Raw genomic sequence first — 16,010 nt, 5'->3', positions numbered from 1 at the left:
AGATGGGCTCTTTGTCCTTGATTCTTTTTTTGGAGACAGGGTCTTGCTCTGTCACCCAGGCTGGAGTGCAGTGGTGTGGTCTCAGCTCACTGCAACCCCCGCCTCCTGGGCTCAAGCGATCCTCTCACCTCAGCCTCCTAAGTAGGTGGGATTATAGTCACCCACAACCACTCCCGGCTAATTTTTGCATTTTTAGTAGAGACCAGGTTTCACCAGGTTACCTAGGCTGTTCTTGAACTCCTGACCTCAAGCTATCCTCCTGCCTCAGCCTCCCAAAGTGCTGGGATTATAGACATGAGCCACTGCACCCTGCTGGCTCTTTGTTCTTAATGCTTTCTTAAGAACTCTCCTTGGAGGTGCTCTGGAGGGGCTGTCAGCATTGAAGACTGAGGATGGAGTAGTTCAGCTGAATATAGTAGAGGGAAATGGCCCTCCCAGCACCTGGAGAAATGATAGGGATTGAGGCCTCAGGCTCTTTGTCTTGGCAACCTTTCGAGTTCTGTTTGAGATGACATCCAGGTGACCTATAGGGCAAGGGCTGAGACAGCCTATCTTGCAGGAGAGTGGGGTGACCCAGGACTACACTTTTCATTGGAAGAAAGCCCTCAACAGCACATAAAGGCCAATCCCATCATGTACCTGCCCAGACTTTGGAATACAGACTGTACTCACCACCTTGGGCTTTAGTGAATTCACCTGGAATGATGGCCTTAGCATTCTCTTAGACTCTTAGAATATGATGCATTTGGAGTAAATGCTCTTGAAGGGAGCATTTATAATGTAATTAATTAATTCCAATCAAGTATAGGTTCACATGAAACCCAACCCAATTACCCCCAAAAAATTTCAGAGATGAGAACAGTAACTCAAGTTTTAGATGGAAATCATTCTACTTTGTCCCAAATCCATGTATCTAAGAATGATCTTGGTCCCTTGAAAAAACAGTTTGGCTGTGGATTTGAAATCATGGAACTGCACATTTTATTCTGAGGGATAGTGGCCCATTCACTCCCTGAAAGGACTCAATGTCCAGAGATTGAAATGTGTTTGTTTCCTATTAAAGAGACTAAGTGTATATAAGGTCAGCATTTTTGTTTTGGTAAAGGTGTGATGTCCCAGACCCAGCTGTATGGCTGAAGGGGCCAGGTGGGAGTCCCATTCAGGCTGTTAAACTTGGTTCCAGGGCTCCTCGTTCTAGACACCTTGTGTGTGCCATCATGGGAGGGTAGGAGAGGTGATCATCAATGTATGTGGCTTGATGTCAGTCTTGCTGGGCACAGAGAAGTGATTATGTATTTCTCACCTATCTGTCACCTATAGGTCACAGTCCTCTTTGCAGGACAGCACATCTCCAAGAGCCCATTTGAAGTGAATGTTGACAAGGCCCAGGGAGATGCCAGTAAAGTCACTGCAAAAGGTCCAGGGTTGGAAGCTGTAGGGAACATCGCCAATAAGCCCACCTACTTTGACATCTACACGGCAGGTAATGTGCCTCTCCTCCATGGATCTGACCTTTGCGCTTTCTTCCAAAGGCTGAAATATAATCCTCAGGGACTTGAAGGCCTGACCTTTTGTCTTTTAAATCAAATAAATAATCAGACAATTTTTTCAAATGTGTTATATTAGATTTTTCAAAACCAGGTTTTCTTCTCTAAAATACTCAGGCTTCACTTGAATAAGACATACTTCTTGAATTGTCAGCTTCTTTTCCATGTAGTAAATAGAAAATGCAGAAAAAGGAAACATTCAACCATAAACCCTTCCACCTCTAGAAAATAGTTGTTAACAACTTGGTGTGGACCTCCCTGAGGGCCTGTCTCCTGTTTGCTTTTTTTGTTGTTGTTGTTGGGGGAACAGAGAATCACTCTGTTGCCCAGGCTGGAGTGCAGTGGCGTGATCTTGGCTCAATGCAACCTCCGCCTCCCAGGTTCAAGCAATTCTCATACATCAGCCTCCCAAGTAGCTTGGATTTACAGGTGTGCGCCACCACGCTTGGCTAATTTTTGTATTTTTTTAAGTAGAGACAGATTTCACCATGTTGGCCAGGCTGGTCTCGAAATCCTGACCTCAAGTGATCCACCCACCTCGGCCTCTCAAAGTGCTGGGATTACAAGCGTGAGCCACCACACTGGTCCTGTTTGCATTTTGCACTCAGCAGCAGTGAGCTTTCAGAGAGGGTGACTTGGGCTCATGGAATACTTGCTTTCTTGTAGGAGCTGGTGTGGGTGACATTGGTGTGGAGGTGGGAGATCCCCAGGGGAAGAACACCGTGGAGTTGCTCGTGGAAGACAAAGGAAACCAGGTGTATCGATGTGTGTACAAACCCATGCAGCCCGGCCCCCACGTGGTCAAGGTCTTCTTTGCTGGGGACACTATTCCTAAGAGTCCCTTCGTTGTGCAGGTTGGGGAAGGTGAGTGCTGGGTGGCTGGCCACATCTGCTTCTCATGTGGAAGCTGACTGCACAGCTGGGCAGGGAGGTCAGGAAAACAGTCAGGGCCCAACACTGACCTTATGCCTATCCCTTTTCTGCCAGGGTTACTTCAGCAGTAAGTGGCTTACTTTGTCCTCAATATATTAATATTAATATCTTCTACGAGCCATGCAGAGACTTAAGTGCTTTACTTATATGAACTCATTTACTTCTCTCCAAAACACATGTACAGGAGAGTCATTATCCTCATGGAGGGAGGTGGAACTGAGGCAGTGGGAGGAGTCGGCAGCATAACTGAAGTTAGCAGCAGCAACATGGGCCCTGCAGCCTCCATTGCTTGGCCTTTACTGGCCCAGGCACTTACCATGACTGCATCTAATCATTGCACCAGCCTGTGTGTTGCAGGTGCTATTAGTATCCCTAGCGTGCAGGTGCAGATGCTAAGGCTTAGATAGCAGTAGGTATCAGTACTACAAGGCATCAGTAGGGCTAGAACCACAGACTCTGTTGGCCTTACCCTTAACTACTCTGCTAAACTCCCTCTGGCGCTGGGGGTACGCATTTTTCTCAAATGTTAGACTCTCTCCCTCTGACTTTGTTGCCCCTTTTTTTCTGTTTTGTTTTGTTTTGTTTTCCAACTGTACTACCTTTTCTAACCCACACTTGCCTTTCCCTGTTCTGTCCTCCGAATCTGCGTCTGCAGACGTGGCTTCCTCTTCCGAATCCTACCTCTGGGCCAGCCTGGACCCTGAAGCTGTTGGCTTCCTAGTTGAGACCACTGGGCCAGAGGCCTCTTGCTTGGTAAGGGCTGGTTGGGTGGGACTTCCTTGCGAGTTCTTTGTGCTGCTTGTGAATGTTAGCTGGGCCCGTGCTCTGTGTGATTTTAGGGAACCCCTGTGCAGGTGTTATTATTACAGCTTGTCCAGCCGGAACCCAAACCCACTGTCTAATTGCCTTTAAACACATCTAGGGCTTTTTTAGATGGTGGAGGAGCTGGTGGTGCCCTTCAGACTCTAGTCCCATTTAATGTTTATATGAACTCAGCAATTACTCTTTTGATGTTGAGACTGTTGCACATGTTCATAATTTCCATGAGTGTGTGTGTTTCTTAAGACACATTAAAACCCTCTGAGGAAGTCCTGTCATTGTATTGTGACTTACTTCTGGTATGACCAACTTTTCTCCCCTCGACAAAAAAAAAAAACAGGCAAAAAAAATTCTAACATATTCCTAAGCAAAGCTCTTTTTTACATAAGAGAGCATTTTGAATAGCTTTCCTAATTCTACTATTGTTTTCCAACCTTTCCTCACTCGTGGACTTCCTTTTTCTTTTCTTTCCTGTACATCCTATACTATTTAGCATTTAATGAATAACCTTTTTCTTTTAATTTACTAACATCCTCTCTCCCACCTAAATGATTTTATATATGTAAAATATATATATATATATATATATATATATATATATATTTGCAGGGGCATGGTGGGAAGGATACAGGGTCTCACTCTGTCTTTTGGGCTGGCGTGCAGTGGTACCATCATGGCTCACTGTAGCCTTGACCTCCCAGGCTCAAATGATCCTGCCACTTCAGCCTCCTGAGTAGCTAAGACTGTAGATGTGCACCACCATGCCTGGTTAAATTTTTTACCTTTTTTTTTTCTTTTTCTTTTTTTTTTTGAGACAGTGTCTCACTCCCTCACCCATGCTGGAGTGCAGTGGTGTGATCTTGGCTCACTGCAGCTTCTGCTTCCCTGGTTCAAGTGATTCATGCCTCAGCCACCTGAGTAGCTGGGACTACAGGTGCACACCACCATGCCTGGCTAAGTTTTTTTGTACTTTTAGCAGACACGGGGTTTCACTATGTTGGCCAGGCTGGTCTCGAACTCCTGACGTCAAGTGATCCACCTGCCTCGGCCTCCCAAAATGCTGGGTTTACAGGCATGAGCCACCATGCCTGGCCTAATTTTTCTTTTTTTTGTAGAAATGGGGTCTCACTATGTTGCCCAGACTGGTCTTAAACCCCTGGACTCAAGCGATCTCCCCGCCTCAGCCTCCCAAAGTGCTGGGTTTACAGATGTAAATTATTTTATGTTAAAAGAAACTTTATATCACTTTGACAATGGAAAACCAAAGTCACTTGCCATAAAGTGCCACCATAAGCTTATGTTCATCCATAAACCATCTAAAATCATCTCTAACTCCAAGGGTATGTGTATGACTCTTTGGGAAGCAGTTGTTTGCCAAATAGCCAGCTAAGGCCATTGCAGGAAGGAGGAACCAGAGGAGGAATTACCTTCCGTCTGTGGAGTAGAGTCCCGTCTTCTGGAGTCTGTGACCTTCTTGTATTGAAATTTGTCAAATTTGCAGTGTTAGATTTGGAAAGGAAAAGCCACTTAATAACATGATATTTTCCCCACTAGTCTCCCATTTCTGTTTACTGAAAACGTTGTCCGTGCTAGGCAGAAGATTTATTCTAGGGCATAAAGGTATCTTTTATCAACCTCTAGATACCATGGAACAGTAGTTCTGTGGACATTTCAAGTAAGACATATTAGAAGCTATCTTTGTCCTTAACTTTTAGACTTAACGACTTTAGGTTTTCAAGCTAGACCCGGAAATGAAATCAGCAGTGGTGTTTACTGCTAATTATTGCCTTTATAGCCACGCACATTCTTGGGTAACAGCACGAAAAGGTTGGTCTGCTTCAGCCAAGGTGGGGCTGAACTGGTCTCTTTCCAAGCTGTGTTGGTTGTTTTTGCCTGGTTGTTCAGGCGGAAGACAACAACATTTAGATACTTAAAAATGGCTGACCCAGGTTTTGGAACCCAGACAGGCATTTTCAAGTACTGCATTTTCCAAGAAGACTTGAAAAAGTCCAGTCTATCCAATTACTGAGCCCTTGAGTATGGCAGTGAGGTTTGAATAACGTCCAGCACTCGGCCTTAACTGCCTTTCACAAATGAAAGGTTAAATGCTGGAAGCAGGAGCACAGCATGGATTTGCTGTGCTCTCCTGTTTTCTTTGCCAAAGTCACTTTTCTCCAGTCCTTCTGTGGTGTGACTGGACAAAGTTATATTGTGTCTGTATTTGCTAGCCTGGTGTGCTCCCTGAGTGGGACCCCTGGTCTTGGGCAACTACTGCATACTATTTGTGCAAAGCAAATATTTTCTTGGCGGGTGGCTCCAGGTTACCTTGGCTTTCACGACTCTGACTAAAGAATGAAAGATTGAATTGATGTCAAAACTGTGCTTGCAGCCTGCAATCCAAATGCCTGCCGGGCCAGTGGTCGAGGCCTACAACCCAAAGGTGTCCGTATCCGGGAGACCACGGATTTCAAGGTTGACACCAAAGCTGCAGGAAGTGGGGAGCTCGGTGTAACCATGAAGGGTCCTAGTAAGTGTTCCTTTGTTTCTCTATCTCAGGTGTGATTTTGGCTAACTTTGCAGCCATGGCATATGGATTTCATCCCATGGCCAGTTCTCCTCAATAATCCCAGAAGGCTATGTCAAGGATTTGAGGCTATCTGGGCTCCTTGGGGAAGATGGCAGTGATTGATTAGTAATGTCTGCCCTGGATGCGGACAGTGGGTGGCTTGACAGCTTTACGTTACATCAAGACTTCTGGGAGTAGAAAAAGCAGTGATGTAAAGGAGTTGGGAAATGCTGCTGTTGGAACAAGTGGCTCATTTTTTATTTTAGACATCTGGGCTCAGAGAGGAAGGCTCTTGCCTAAGGTCATACAGCTTTTGTAAGCATCTGAGCTGGAATTCAGGCACAGTCTCCAAAGCCAGTGATTTTCCCACTACAGGTTACATTTTATAGAGTATGAAATTATGTCAAGTACTTAATTACTATGATCAGTGCTTATAGAAGGAGAATAAAATTCCCTAACATTAAGTTTTCTTTGTAGATAAATGCCATTTGTGGAGGGACAGGTTAAACCCTGCAACCCATTCTCTCTCCCTCTTTTGAGGAAGGAGACAGCAAATGTGGGGATGGGTGTCTTCACTTTTTTCCTTGGAACAGAGAAGCATTTCAGCACTTCTAGTCTCGGGTGTAGCAGCCTTTGGTGGTTTTACTCCCATGCCTGTGGAATCTTGAGCTTCCTGTACCAGGATTGCTCTTACCCTCTGTGTTCCCAACAGGCTGGGGCAGGAGCATTCTGAGCTCCAGAAAGTTAATATTTGACTTCACAGCACCAGGCTTTGGGTCAGGCTGTGCCCTGAGGGTAGCTGAGGTTCTAGACTGCCCAGACCTGGAGTCAAGCTACTTGGGGGCTGTCTTCCCTCCCAGATTATTCCAACAGGAGCCAAGGAGGGGTGTGTGTGTGTGTGTGTGTGTGTGTGTGTGTGTGTGTCTGTGTCTGTGTGTGTGTTTTCTCCCGACCTTGGATACTTGCTTGACTCAACGGCTTTCCTGGCCAAACCTCAGGGCTCAACACAAAACAAGTTCCTGCCTGATGGCTGGGTTTGGAGTTTGCAGCGTCGCATCTAAAACCTGTCCTCTTGCAGATAGTGTCCGAGGACTTTCTTGCTTTTGTTGTCCAGCTTTAGATGGAAAAGTATACGCTGGAACACTGAACCTAAAACTCATACCAAATACTTCTAAAGGTTTACTTCTTCCGCAGTTTTTGTGGGGGACTGGGAAGGGTAGCTGTGATTATTGGGAAATACTGAAATGTGACTGGATTTATCTTTACGCAGGCCCAGGGAGTTCAGGACCTCAGGGCCCCTCGTAGCCAAGCAAGATTTCTAAAGCCAATTAGCTGGGAAATCCTCCATTTCCTCATACCTTGAAGCAGAGATGGCTGTGTTTTTAGCTTTGAAGTAACCTCCCAGGCTTTGGGCGGGGGAGAGGTCCCATACTCTGGGGCAGCCCACTTGGTTTTTACATATGATTTATGTTTTGTCAGTGTGGCTGCCTCTCTGTTCTTGTCCTTTTGATTCTCATTTTGGGCCTAGGATCGTGTTGGAAAGATTATCTCCTTCCTTCCCACAGAGGGTCTGGAGGAGCTGGTGAAGCAGAAAGACTTTCTGGATGGGGTCTACGCATTCGAGTATTACCCCAGCACCCCGGGGAGATACAGCATTGCCATCACATGGGGGGGACACCACATTCCAAAGAGGTGAGGCTCCTGCTGCAGAGGGGTCTTCTCTGGAGGGTGCTCGGCCCAGGGCAGACTCATGGGTGGTTGCTTCCCCGGGCTGCAGGACGGAAAGAGATCTGCTTTGTTGAAAACTTTTTTTTTTTTTTTTTTTTCAGAGCAGCACAGACATTTGGCCTGTTCTCAAAAGCAGCAGAAAGTTGCTGTGGTTTTAGCTGACTTGCTTTAAATCAAATGCTGGTGGTTAGGGGCTGGTGGGAGGCAGGGGAGGCAGAAGGAGCAGTTAGAGCAAATGGGCTGTGTGTCTAGATGCCCGCATATAAACTGAGATTCTCTTTTTCAATGAACTCCTTTGTTCATGAATGCCACGGGGCAAAATCTGCTGTGGTTTACATTAAGACCGTCTACGTGAGTGCTGTCAGGGGCCAAGGGACGCAGTCTACAGCTTTGCCTTGTGGGCATTGCACTTGCCCCTCTGCGTTCTGTGTTTTCCAGCTCCCCTGGGGGTGCAACTTTAAACTCCGAATAAATTCAGTTAGCCTTGAGAAATATTTGGGCATTATTGGGTTCCGAATACCTACCACGCTTTTTTTTTTAAGCCTCCCATGCCAAGGTTACAGCACATTCATTCAAGTATGAGATAAAGCCCATTCAACCAAGTTTTCTGGTTATAGCATAAGCAGGATATAGAGTGTGTGGACTCTCCCACTTTCCAGGGTCATAGTCTGGGGAGGCCTGCACACAAAGATAAAGGGCCAGGAGGCTGGTGCAAAGCAGCGTGGCTTGAGTGCCAACCCAGTGGCCACCTGAGCTCCCAGAAGCAGTCACATTACATTATATTGTTGACATAACAATAGCTGTGGGTGAGAGGCCTGCGGGAGGAAGGGTTTGGTTGCAATTTGGGATGCCAGATGAAAAAATCAGGCAAGTGGAAAGAATGTGCAAAGGCACTGCAGTTTATGGCTATAGTGACACCTTACTTTACTCTTCTTTGAGGCTTCTTCTATTCCTTTCCCTGTAGCCCCTTTGAAGTTCAAGTTGGCCCCGAAGCGGGTATGCAGAAAGTCCGTGCTTGGGGCCCTGGGCTCCATGGTGGGATTGTCGGGCGGTCGGCGGACTTCGTGGTGGAATCCATTGGCTCTGAAGTGGGGTCACTGGGTAAGTGGACACAGCTGACCAGCATCTTCTGGAGGACTGAGGATTACAGGGCTTCCGGGCTGTGTCAGGCTGGATGTTGGGGCCTTGCCTTAGCCTCAATACCTTTAGCTTTCTGGCCTCCTGGCCACCCTAAGCCATCTCTGCATACTGCTGTACATTTGCAGTTGCCTCTGATATCAGCATTCATTCATCCAGGAGACCTTGAGGGCAGAAGCCTTATGTGGGTATTGTGCCTAAAACAATGCTTGGAACGTAGTAAACACTTAGCAAATAGTGTTGACTGACCTATATAGTTTAGATGAATGAATGAATGAATTCTGCTGAAATTTGGATTTGGAAGATAAATATTTTCTTTGGAGCACAGCTGGAGTATATTTTAAATACATGTCTAATGTATATATGATCATTTGATATCAGGAGTCAGCCAGCTTTTTCTATAAAGGGCCAGATGGCAAATATTTTCCACCTGTGGGCCTTATGGTCTCTGTCACAGTTATTTGACTCTGCCGTTGTAGCCTGAAAGCAGCTATAGGAATACGTAAACAAACGGGTGTGGCCATGTTCCAGTAAAACTTTATTTGCAAAAGTAAGCAATGGGCCAGATGTGGCCTTCAGACTGTAGTTTAGCAACCCGTTTTAGGTAATAGCAATAAGCAAAAGAGAAAAATAAGAAATCATATTTAATTTTCCCTTCTAGAGAGATGATATGAATCGTCTTGTATATTCTTAGTCTAGAGATAATATTAAGTCTCTTAGTGTATCCTTCTAGACTTTTTCCTCTGTACATATGCATGCAAATATTGATTTGGTGCAGAAAATATCTTGGACAAGTCTTTGTATCTTTATGCATAAATATAGGGTATGCCTTCATTTTCCATAGCTTCCATGGAATTCCACTGTATGGCTCTATCCATTGTCAGGCTCTCCAGTTATTTCCAGGGTTTTGCTATAAAAACAGTGCTGACTGTGTATCCTTGGTAATTGCCTTCAGATAAAAACCCAGAAGTGGATTTGGTGGTGCTAAGAGTGGGTGTTGGTTCAAGGCTTTTGCCACATGTTGCCACATCTCCAGCAGAAGGGTTTGCTGGTTGGACTTCCCCTGTTGCATGATGATAAAATACATATAATGTATTTAATACTATATATATATACATCCTCCTGGCCTCAAGTGATCCACCCGCCTTGGCCCTCCCAAAGTGCTGGGATTACAGGTGTGAGCCACCACACCCAGCCCAGGCCTACATTGGAAAAAAAAAAAAAGAAAAAAAAAAAAATATATATATACATATATATATATATATATATTTTTTCCACCCCTTCCATCTCTACTGAAGACTCAATGAGCTTGGTTTTGGGAGAAAGGGATACAAACAGATTTCAATCTTCTGGCCAACACTTGGCTTTTAGGGAGGCAGCGGGAATGAGTTGTCGAAACATAGAATAGGTGCTTTCCACCATATAACCAGGGAGACCCTTCCACCTTCACCCCCTAGGGTTTGCCATTGAAGGCCCCTCTCAGGCAAAGATTGAGTACAACGACCAGAATGATGGATCCTGTGATGTCAAATACTGGCCCAAGGAGCCTGGCGAATATGCTGTTCACATCATGTGTGACGACGAAGACATCAAGGACAGCCCGTACATGGCCTTCATCCACCCAGCCACGGGAGACTACAACCCTGATCTGGTGAATCAGCTGCTGTGCTTCTGTCTTCTTGTCCCTGGCCCCTGGTTCCTCACCCCCATGCCCGAAGTTGCCTTAAGCAGCATGCTAAGAGATGGCAGAGAGGAATCATTTGGATTTTAGGAAGGAAACAGGCCTGCATTTGTTTTGTTTGTTTGTTTGTTTGGAGACAGACTCTTGCTCTGTCGCCCAGGCTGGGGTGCAGTGGCATGATCACAGCTCACTGGAACCTCTGCCTCCTGGGTTCAAGCGATTCTCGTGCCTTAGCCTCCCAAGTAGCTGGAACTACAGGCATGCGCCACCACAGCTGGCTAATCTTTGTATTTTTTAGTAGAGATGGGGTTTCACCATGTTGGCCAGGCTGGTCTCGAACTCCTGGCCTCAAGTGATCCACCCGCCTCGGCCCTCCCAAAGTGCTGGGATTACAGGTGTGAGCCACCACACCCAGCCCAGGCCTACATTTGAATCCTGGTAGTACCACTTAGCACTTTTATAGTGTTCAGCAAGTAACTTACCTATCTGACTCTTGGTGTCTTCCTCTATAAGACAGGAATGATAGTAGTCTCTGCTTCTAGAGAGCTTCTAGGATGATTCAGGAGGTGGTATGCATAAAGACCGCCTTTAGCTCATGCCTGGCCCATGCAGGGAGCTCCATAAGCTGTTATTTTCTTGCAACTCTGGGGATCATATGTCAGTCTTACAGCCATTTTCTGTAGTTATTATTTCAAGATGCTCCATAGATAAAGGATGTTTTTTTCCCTAGTTCCCTGTCCCTTAAGTTGGAGCAATGTTTCCAAGAATGTCCTCTCAAACCCTTAGCAGGCTGATAAGCATCAAGTCTGAGCCAGCCTGGCTGACAGGGAGTTGGCCCCACAGGCCACGTGTGCTACTGTTGGCCCACACGGGCAGCTGTCCATAGGCTGATGTCAGTCTGGGCTGGTAGCTACCCCATTTTGGCCAAATGCTATTCCTTTGCCCTCTAGGGCAAATGTTGTCCATGGTAAAGATTCTGAGTCCCCTCAAAGTGGGAACGTTGAAACTGGACATGACTAGAGGTCTCTGCCCCAGTTGTTAGAAGTTCTTTAGGTCAACTCAGAATAAGGCAGGGAGCATGGGTTAGTTTGGGCATGGTTTTAGAACAGGGGTTTCCAATATTTTGCCTTCCCTGGGCCACATTGGAAGAAGAAGAATTGTCTTGGGCCACATATAAAATACACTAATGATAGCTGATGAACAAAAACAAAAACAAAATTGCAAAAAATTTTATAACGTTTTAAGAAAGTTTACAAATTTGTGTTGGGCTGCATTCAAAGCCATCCTGGGCCTCATGCGGGCTTTAGGCCGTGGGTTGGCTTTGTTTAGAGAGTTTTCTTCCTTATGAGGGAGAGACATTTGTTTTTAAGTTACAACCTACTTTAGCACTTTACTTCCCATAACCAACCTCTTATGCGGATACTGTAAAACCAGACACAGGTCATTTTGTTCTTCCCCCATCCCTTGGTTACCTGTCTTTGTGTATGGGTTTAGTTGGGGCATTACACAGAAAGAGACTTATTATCTGCCTTTGCTTCAGGTTCGAGCATACGGGCCAGGTTTGGAGAAATCTGGGTGCATTGTCAACAACCTGGCCGAGTTCACCGTGGATCCTAAGGATGCTGGAAAAGCTCCCTTAAAGATATTTGCTCAGGTAAATTTCAGGGGGCCACCTCTGCAGCTAATTGTCAGGTAACAAGATCTGACCATGTAATGGCAAGTTGCTGAGTCCATCTGATCTTCAGTTTCCTCATCTGCACCTTGGAAATGATAAGAAGATTATCTTATAGGGTTATGTGAGGGTTCAGTGAGACTACCATGTAGAGTACTGGGCTTTTAAAAAATCATCTTTCTGATTTATATTCTGTGGAAATGAGGCTTGTTTATTTCAGGTTATTCTGTAATGTCTTTTGGTGTGGCTGAAGCTGCCGAGGCCATGGGGGGAGATTTGTAAACAAGGATTTAAAAAGTATGTTTATTTAATCTAATTGAATTTGGCCAAAGGACTTAAATGCAGGAATTGAAATTACCAAGCTTTGAGTGGCCATAGCTTTGTTTTTGGGCCACTTGCTCTTAATAACTAAAAATAAATAAATGCATGTGATATTTTGTCACTGGTTGTCATCATGTTGTGAAAACATGGCACATTGTAGTTGGTCCATGAAGTTTTGCTGTATAAGCAAGTGGTGACTTGGCTGTCTTGGGAGGCCACAGTGGACCTGTTTGATAGAGACAATGTGAGGGCCACCTCTGGTCTTAGCTCTGGCTTTTTTGCAGGATGGGGAAGGCCAACCCATTGACGTCCAGATGAAGAACCGGATGGACGGCACATATGCGTGCTCATACACCCCGGTGAAGGCCATCAAGCACACCATTGCTGTGGTCTGGGGAGGCGTGAACATCCCGCACAGCCCCTACAGGGTAGGTTGTGAGGCAGAATCCTGGCTGTTTTATGGAAATGCTTGGTCATATACCAGGTCTGGGATCCATGCCTGACGGCCAAGGCAGACATATGGGAGGAACCCATCCCTGGTTGGCCTTGAATGATGGAGGGGCCTGAAGGGCAGAGTGCTCCAGCCTGCCCAGAAGAACCATTTCTAACAATGTTTTTTAATAGTATTTTACTGGGTCCAAGTGGAGGAGAACTTGATGACCTTCTCCATGTCTTCTCTAGGTCAACATCGGGCAAGGTAGCCATCCTCAGAAGGTCAAAGTGTTTGGGCCAGGTGTGGAGAGAAGTGGTCTAAAGGCAAATGAACCTACACACTTCACAGTGGACTGTACTGAGGCTGGGGAAGGTGAGAAAGGGCTTCTTTCAACCCAGTGATCATTCCTCCTTGGGGAAGGGAGTTCATAACATTTTGAGGGCAATTCCCTTTGAACTATGAAGTAGTTCATCTGAATAGGTAATCATCTACTGAGCCTCTGAGTCATTCCTTAGTGATATCTTTGCTAATCCATCATCCCTTTCCCCAAATCCTTACTCTTTCTCAGGTTTCTTACGAGAAACTTCCCAATTGCTTTTTGGGGGTGTTAACCTGAGCTGGAAGAGATTGCACAGGACATGCTGTTTCTTGTAAGCTGGTGCTAATAAGCTGGTCTGTTCCAGGTGATGTCAGCGTTGGCATTAAGTGTGATGCCCGGGTGTTAAGTGAAGATGAGGAAGACGTGGATTTTGACATTATTCACAATGCCAATGATACGTTCACGGTCAAATATGTGCCTCCTGCCGCTGGGCGATACACTATCAAAGTTCTCTTTGCATCTCAGGTACGTGGTGGGGCCTGGGAGGAGATGGCTGGAGTAGGCCTGGATTCTCTTTGGCCACTTGTGTGCATGTCTCATCTACTTTTTGGTGTTTTATTAGTATTATTATTTTTGAGATGGAGTCTCACTCTTTCACCCAAGCTAGAGTGTGGTGGTGTGATCTCGGCTCACTGCAACCTCTGCCTCCCAGGTTCAAGTGATCCTCCCACCTCAGCCTCCCAAGTAGCTGGGGACTACAGGCTCATACCACCACCCAGCTAATTTTTTTAAAATTTTGTTTTATTTTTTTATTTTTTTTTTGAGATGGAGTTTTGCTCTCGTTGCCCAAGCTGGAGTGCAATGGCATGATCCTGGCTCATTGCAACCTCTGCCTCCCGGGTTCAAGTGATTCTCCTGCCTCAGCCTCCCAAGTAGCTGGGATTACAGGCCACCACGCCTGGCTAATTTTTTTGTATTTTTATAGAAATGGGGTTTCACCATGTTAGCCAGGCTGGTCTCGAACTTCTGACCTCAGATGATACACCTGCCTTGTCCTCCCAAAGTGCTGGGATTCTAGGTGTGAGCCACCATGCCTGGCCACTCAGCTAATTGTTTTGCATTTTTAGTAGAGATGGTTGCCCAGACTGGTCTCGAACTCCTGACCTCAGGCCCGCCTTGGCCTCCCAAAGTGTTGGGATTATAGGCATGAGCCACTGCATTTGGCCTCCTTTTTGGTGTTTTAGTGACAGGGAAGTTGTCTTGAGAATGCTGCTCAATCGTTTTCTCTCTGGCTCCTTACAACCAAGAAGGAAAAAAAATTTACCCAGAGCTAAATTATTACCACTTTCTAACAAAAGTGAGGCAGTGTGTTCAGTGGTTAAAAGCAGGGGTCTGGAGAGAGACTAGTTTGTAATAAACTTTCATCAATATTTTGGTTGAAATGCAGTTAACTTCTAGATATGTTCTACTTTGATGCCTTTGAAGCAATGATTGTGGTCTCCACCCTTAAACTTTTATAGAGAGAGGTGATTTGAAGTTTCAGGTATGCAATAGTGAAGATAGGGTGAGCGGTATCCTGAAAGAGAGAATTTTGAAATCCTAGGGATTAAAATTAACCTTACATAAAAATGGGAACCTTAGTAGAATGTTCTGTGCCTAAAGGTAGTGGTCTTGACATCATCCATTTAACCTCTTCTGCCTTTATTCCAATAGTCTGCAACATTCTTTTTGAAGAATTATAATCATTCTGTCTCTGATCACTTCTTGCATTTCCCCAGACCTTAGCTCTCAGCTGTCCCTGGAGGACATTTCCTTCCCCCAGCCCCATATATTATTGTCCTTTTTGGTTTTATTCTTGTTGGCATTTTTCATCCTGAGTACTCAACATTCAGTATTAAAGGCTCAAAGTCCTCGGGTTTGTTTGTGACATCAGGGATCCAGGCATTAGAGAGTGACCTATTATAGAAGGCCCTTACCCGATGCTGGGCCCTTTTGGCTTATCTTACCCTTCTGTTTACCTGTGGTAATAGAAGTCTGCTCACCACTCGCTAAGTCAGAGTGATGCTAAGGTTCACCCTTTGTTGAAGGCTCCCTGAGCTCTGGCTGTTGCTTCAGGGGCTTTCCCACTGTGTCTCTGCTACAGGAAATCCCCGCCAGCCCTTTCAGAGTCAAAGTTGACCCTTCCCACGATGCCAGCAAAGTGAAGGCAGAAGGCCCAGGGCTCAGCAAAGCAGGTAAGATGGCACGTCAGGGTCATCCTGGGACCCTCTGCCAGCCGGTGGCACTGGGCGTGTTTCGTCCACGGCCTTGAGGAACTTCATCTCCACCAACACCAACACCATGCTGGCAGGTTTTCTGTGCAGCTCTGATGCAGCAGTGGCTGGCCAGGCCCGTTGCTGGCTGTCATAATAGACCCGGTGCTGTTGAACCTGTCTGACGGGTTCTCAAAGTGAAACTACTCCAGCTGCTCTGTCTCCTCACTTCACAGTATATCTTTCCAGGTGTGGAAAATGGGAAACCGACCCACTTCACTGTCTACACCAAGGGGGCTGGGAAAGCCCCGCTCAACGTGCAGTTCAACAGTCCCCTTCCTGGCGATGCAGTGAAGGATTTGGATATCATCGATAATTACGACTACTCTCACACGGTTAAATATACACCCACCCAACAGGTAGGGTCCTTCTACCCTCTGCTCCCCTGGCCCCCAGCCAGGCCCCTTTCTATGCAGTCTGTGCTGGGTCACTGTGGACACCAAGGGGTGTGAGAGGTGCTCTGCCAAAGTGCTCCCTGATGGGAGGCAGCTCCTGGCACTTTGAACCCCTCTGGGAGCACCTATAGGAAGCCCGATGGGTTC

At 46.0% G+C, this 16,010-nt stretch overlaps 1 protein-coding gene across 3 annotated transcripts in view; it reads left to right on the top strand.

Annotated features, from left to right (window-relative positions):
- Positions 1-16,010, top strand: part of FLNB (filamin B) — a 166,377-nt gene that overhangs the window by 89,461 nt on the left and 60,906 nt on the right. For all 3 annotated transcript variants that reach the window (XM_030811548.1, XM_030811546.1, XM_030811547.1), the window contains exons 7-18: positions 1,321-1,483; positions 2,214-2,411; positions 5,689-5,826; positions 7,431-7,557; positions 8,558-8,694; positions 10,188-10,381; positions 11,952-12,065; positions 12,689-12,832; positions 13,086-13,209; positions 13,521-13,681; positions 15,300-15,390; positions 15,658-15,827. In XM_030811548.1, coding sequence (XP_030667408.1) covers positions 1,321-1,483; positions 2,214-2,411; positions 5,689-5,826; positions 7,431-7,557; positions 8,558-8,694; positions 10,188-10,381; positions 11,952-12,065; positions 12,689-12,832; positions 13,086-13,209; positions 13,521-13,681; positions 15,300-15,390; positions 15,658-15,827 — 1,761 coding nt within the window. The remainder of the gene's footprint in view (positions 1-1,320; positions 1,484-2,213; positions 2,412-5,688; positions 5,827-7,430; positions 7,558-8,557; positions 8,695-10,187; positions 10,382-11,951; positions 12,066-12,688; positions 12,833-13,085; positions 13,210-13,520; positions 13,682-15,299; positions 15,391-15,657; positions 15,828-16,010) is intronic.

The sequence above is a fragment of the Nomascus leucogenys genome, chromosome 4 (genome assembly GCF_006542625.1).
Source record: "Nomascus leucogenys isolate Asia chromosome 4, Asia_NLE_v1, whole genome shotgun sequence".
NCBI lineage: Eukaryota > Metazoa > Chordata > Mammalia > Primates > Hylobatidae > Nomascus > Nomascus leucogenys.
This window is presented reverse-complemented; position numbering and strand designations above follow the sequence as displayed.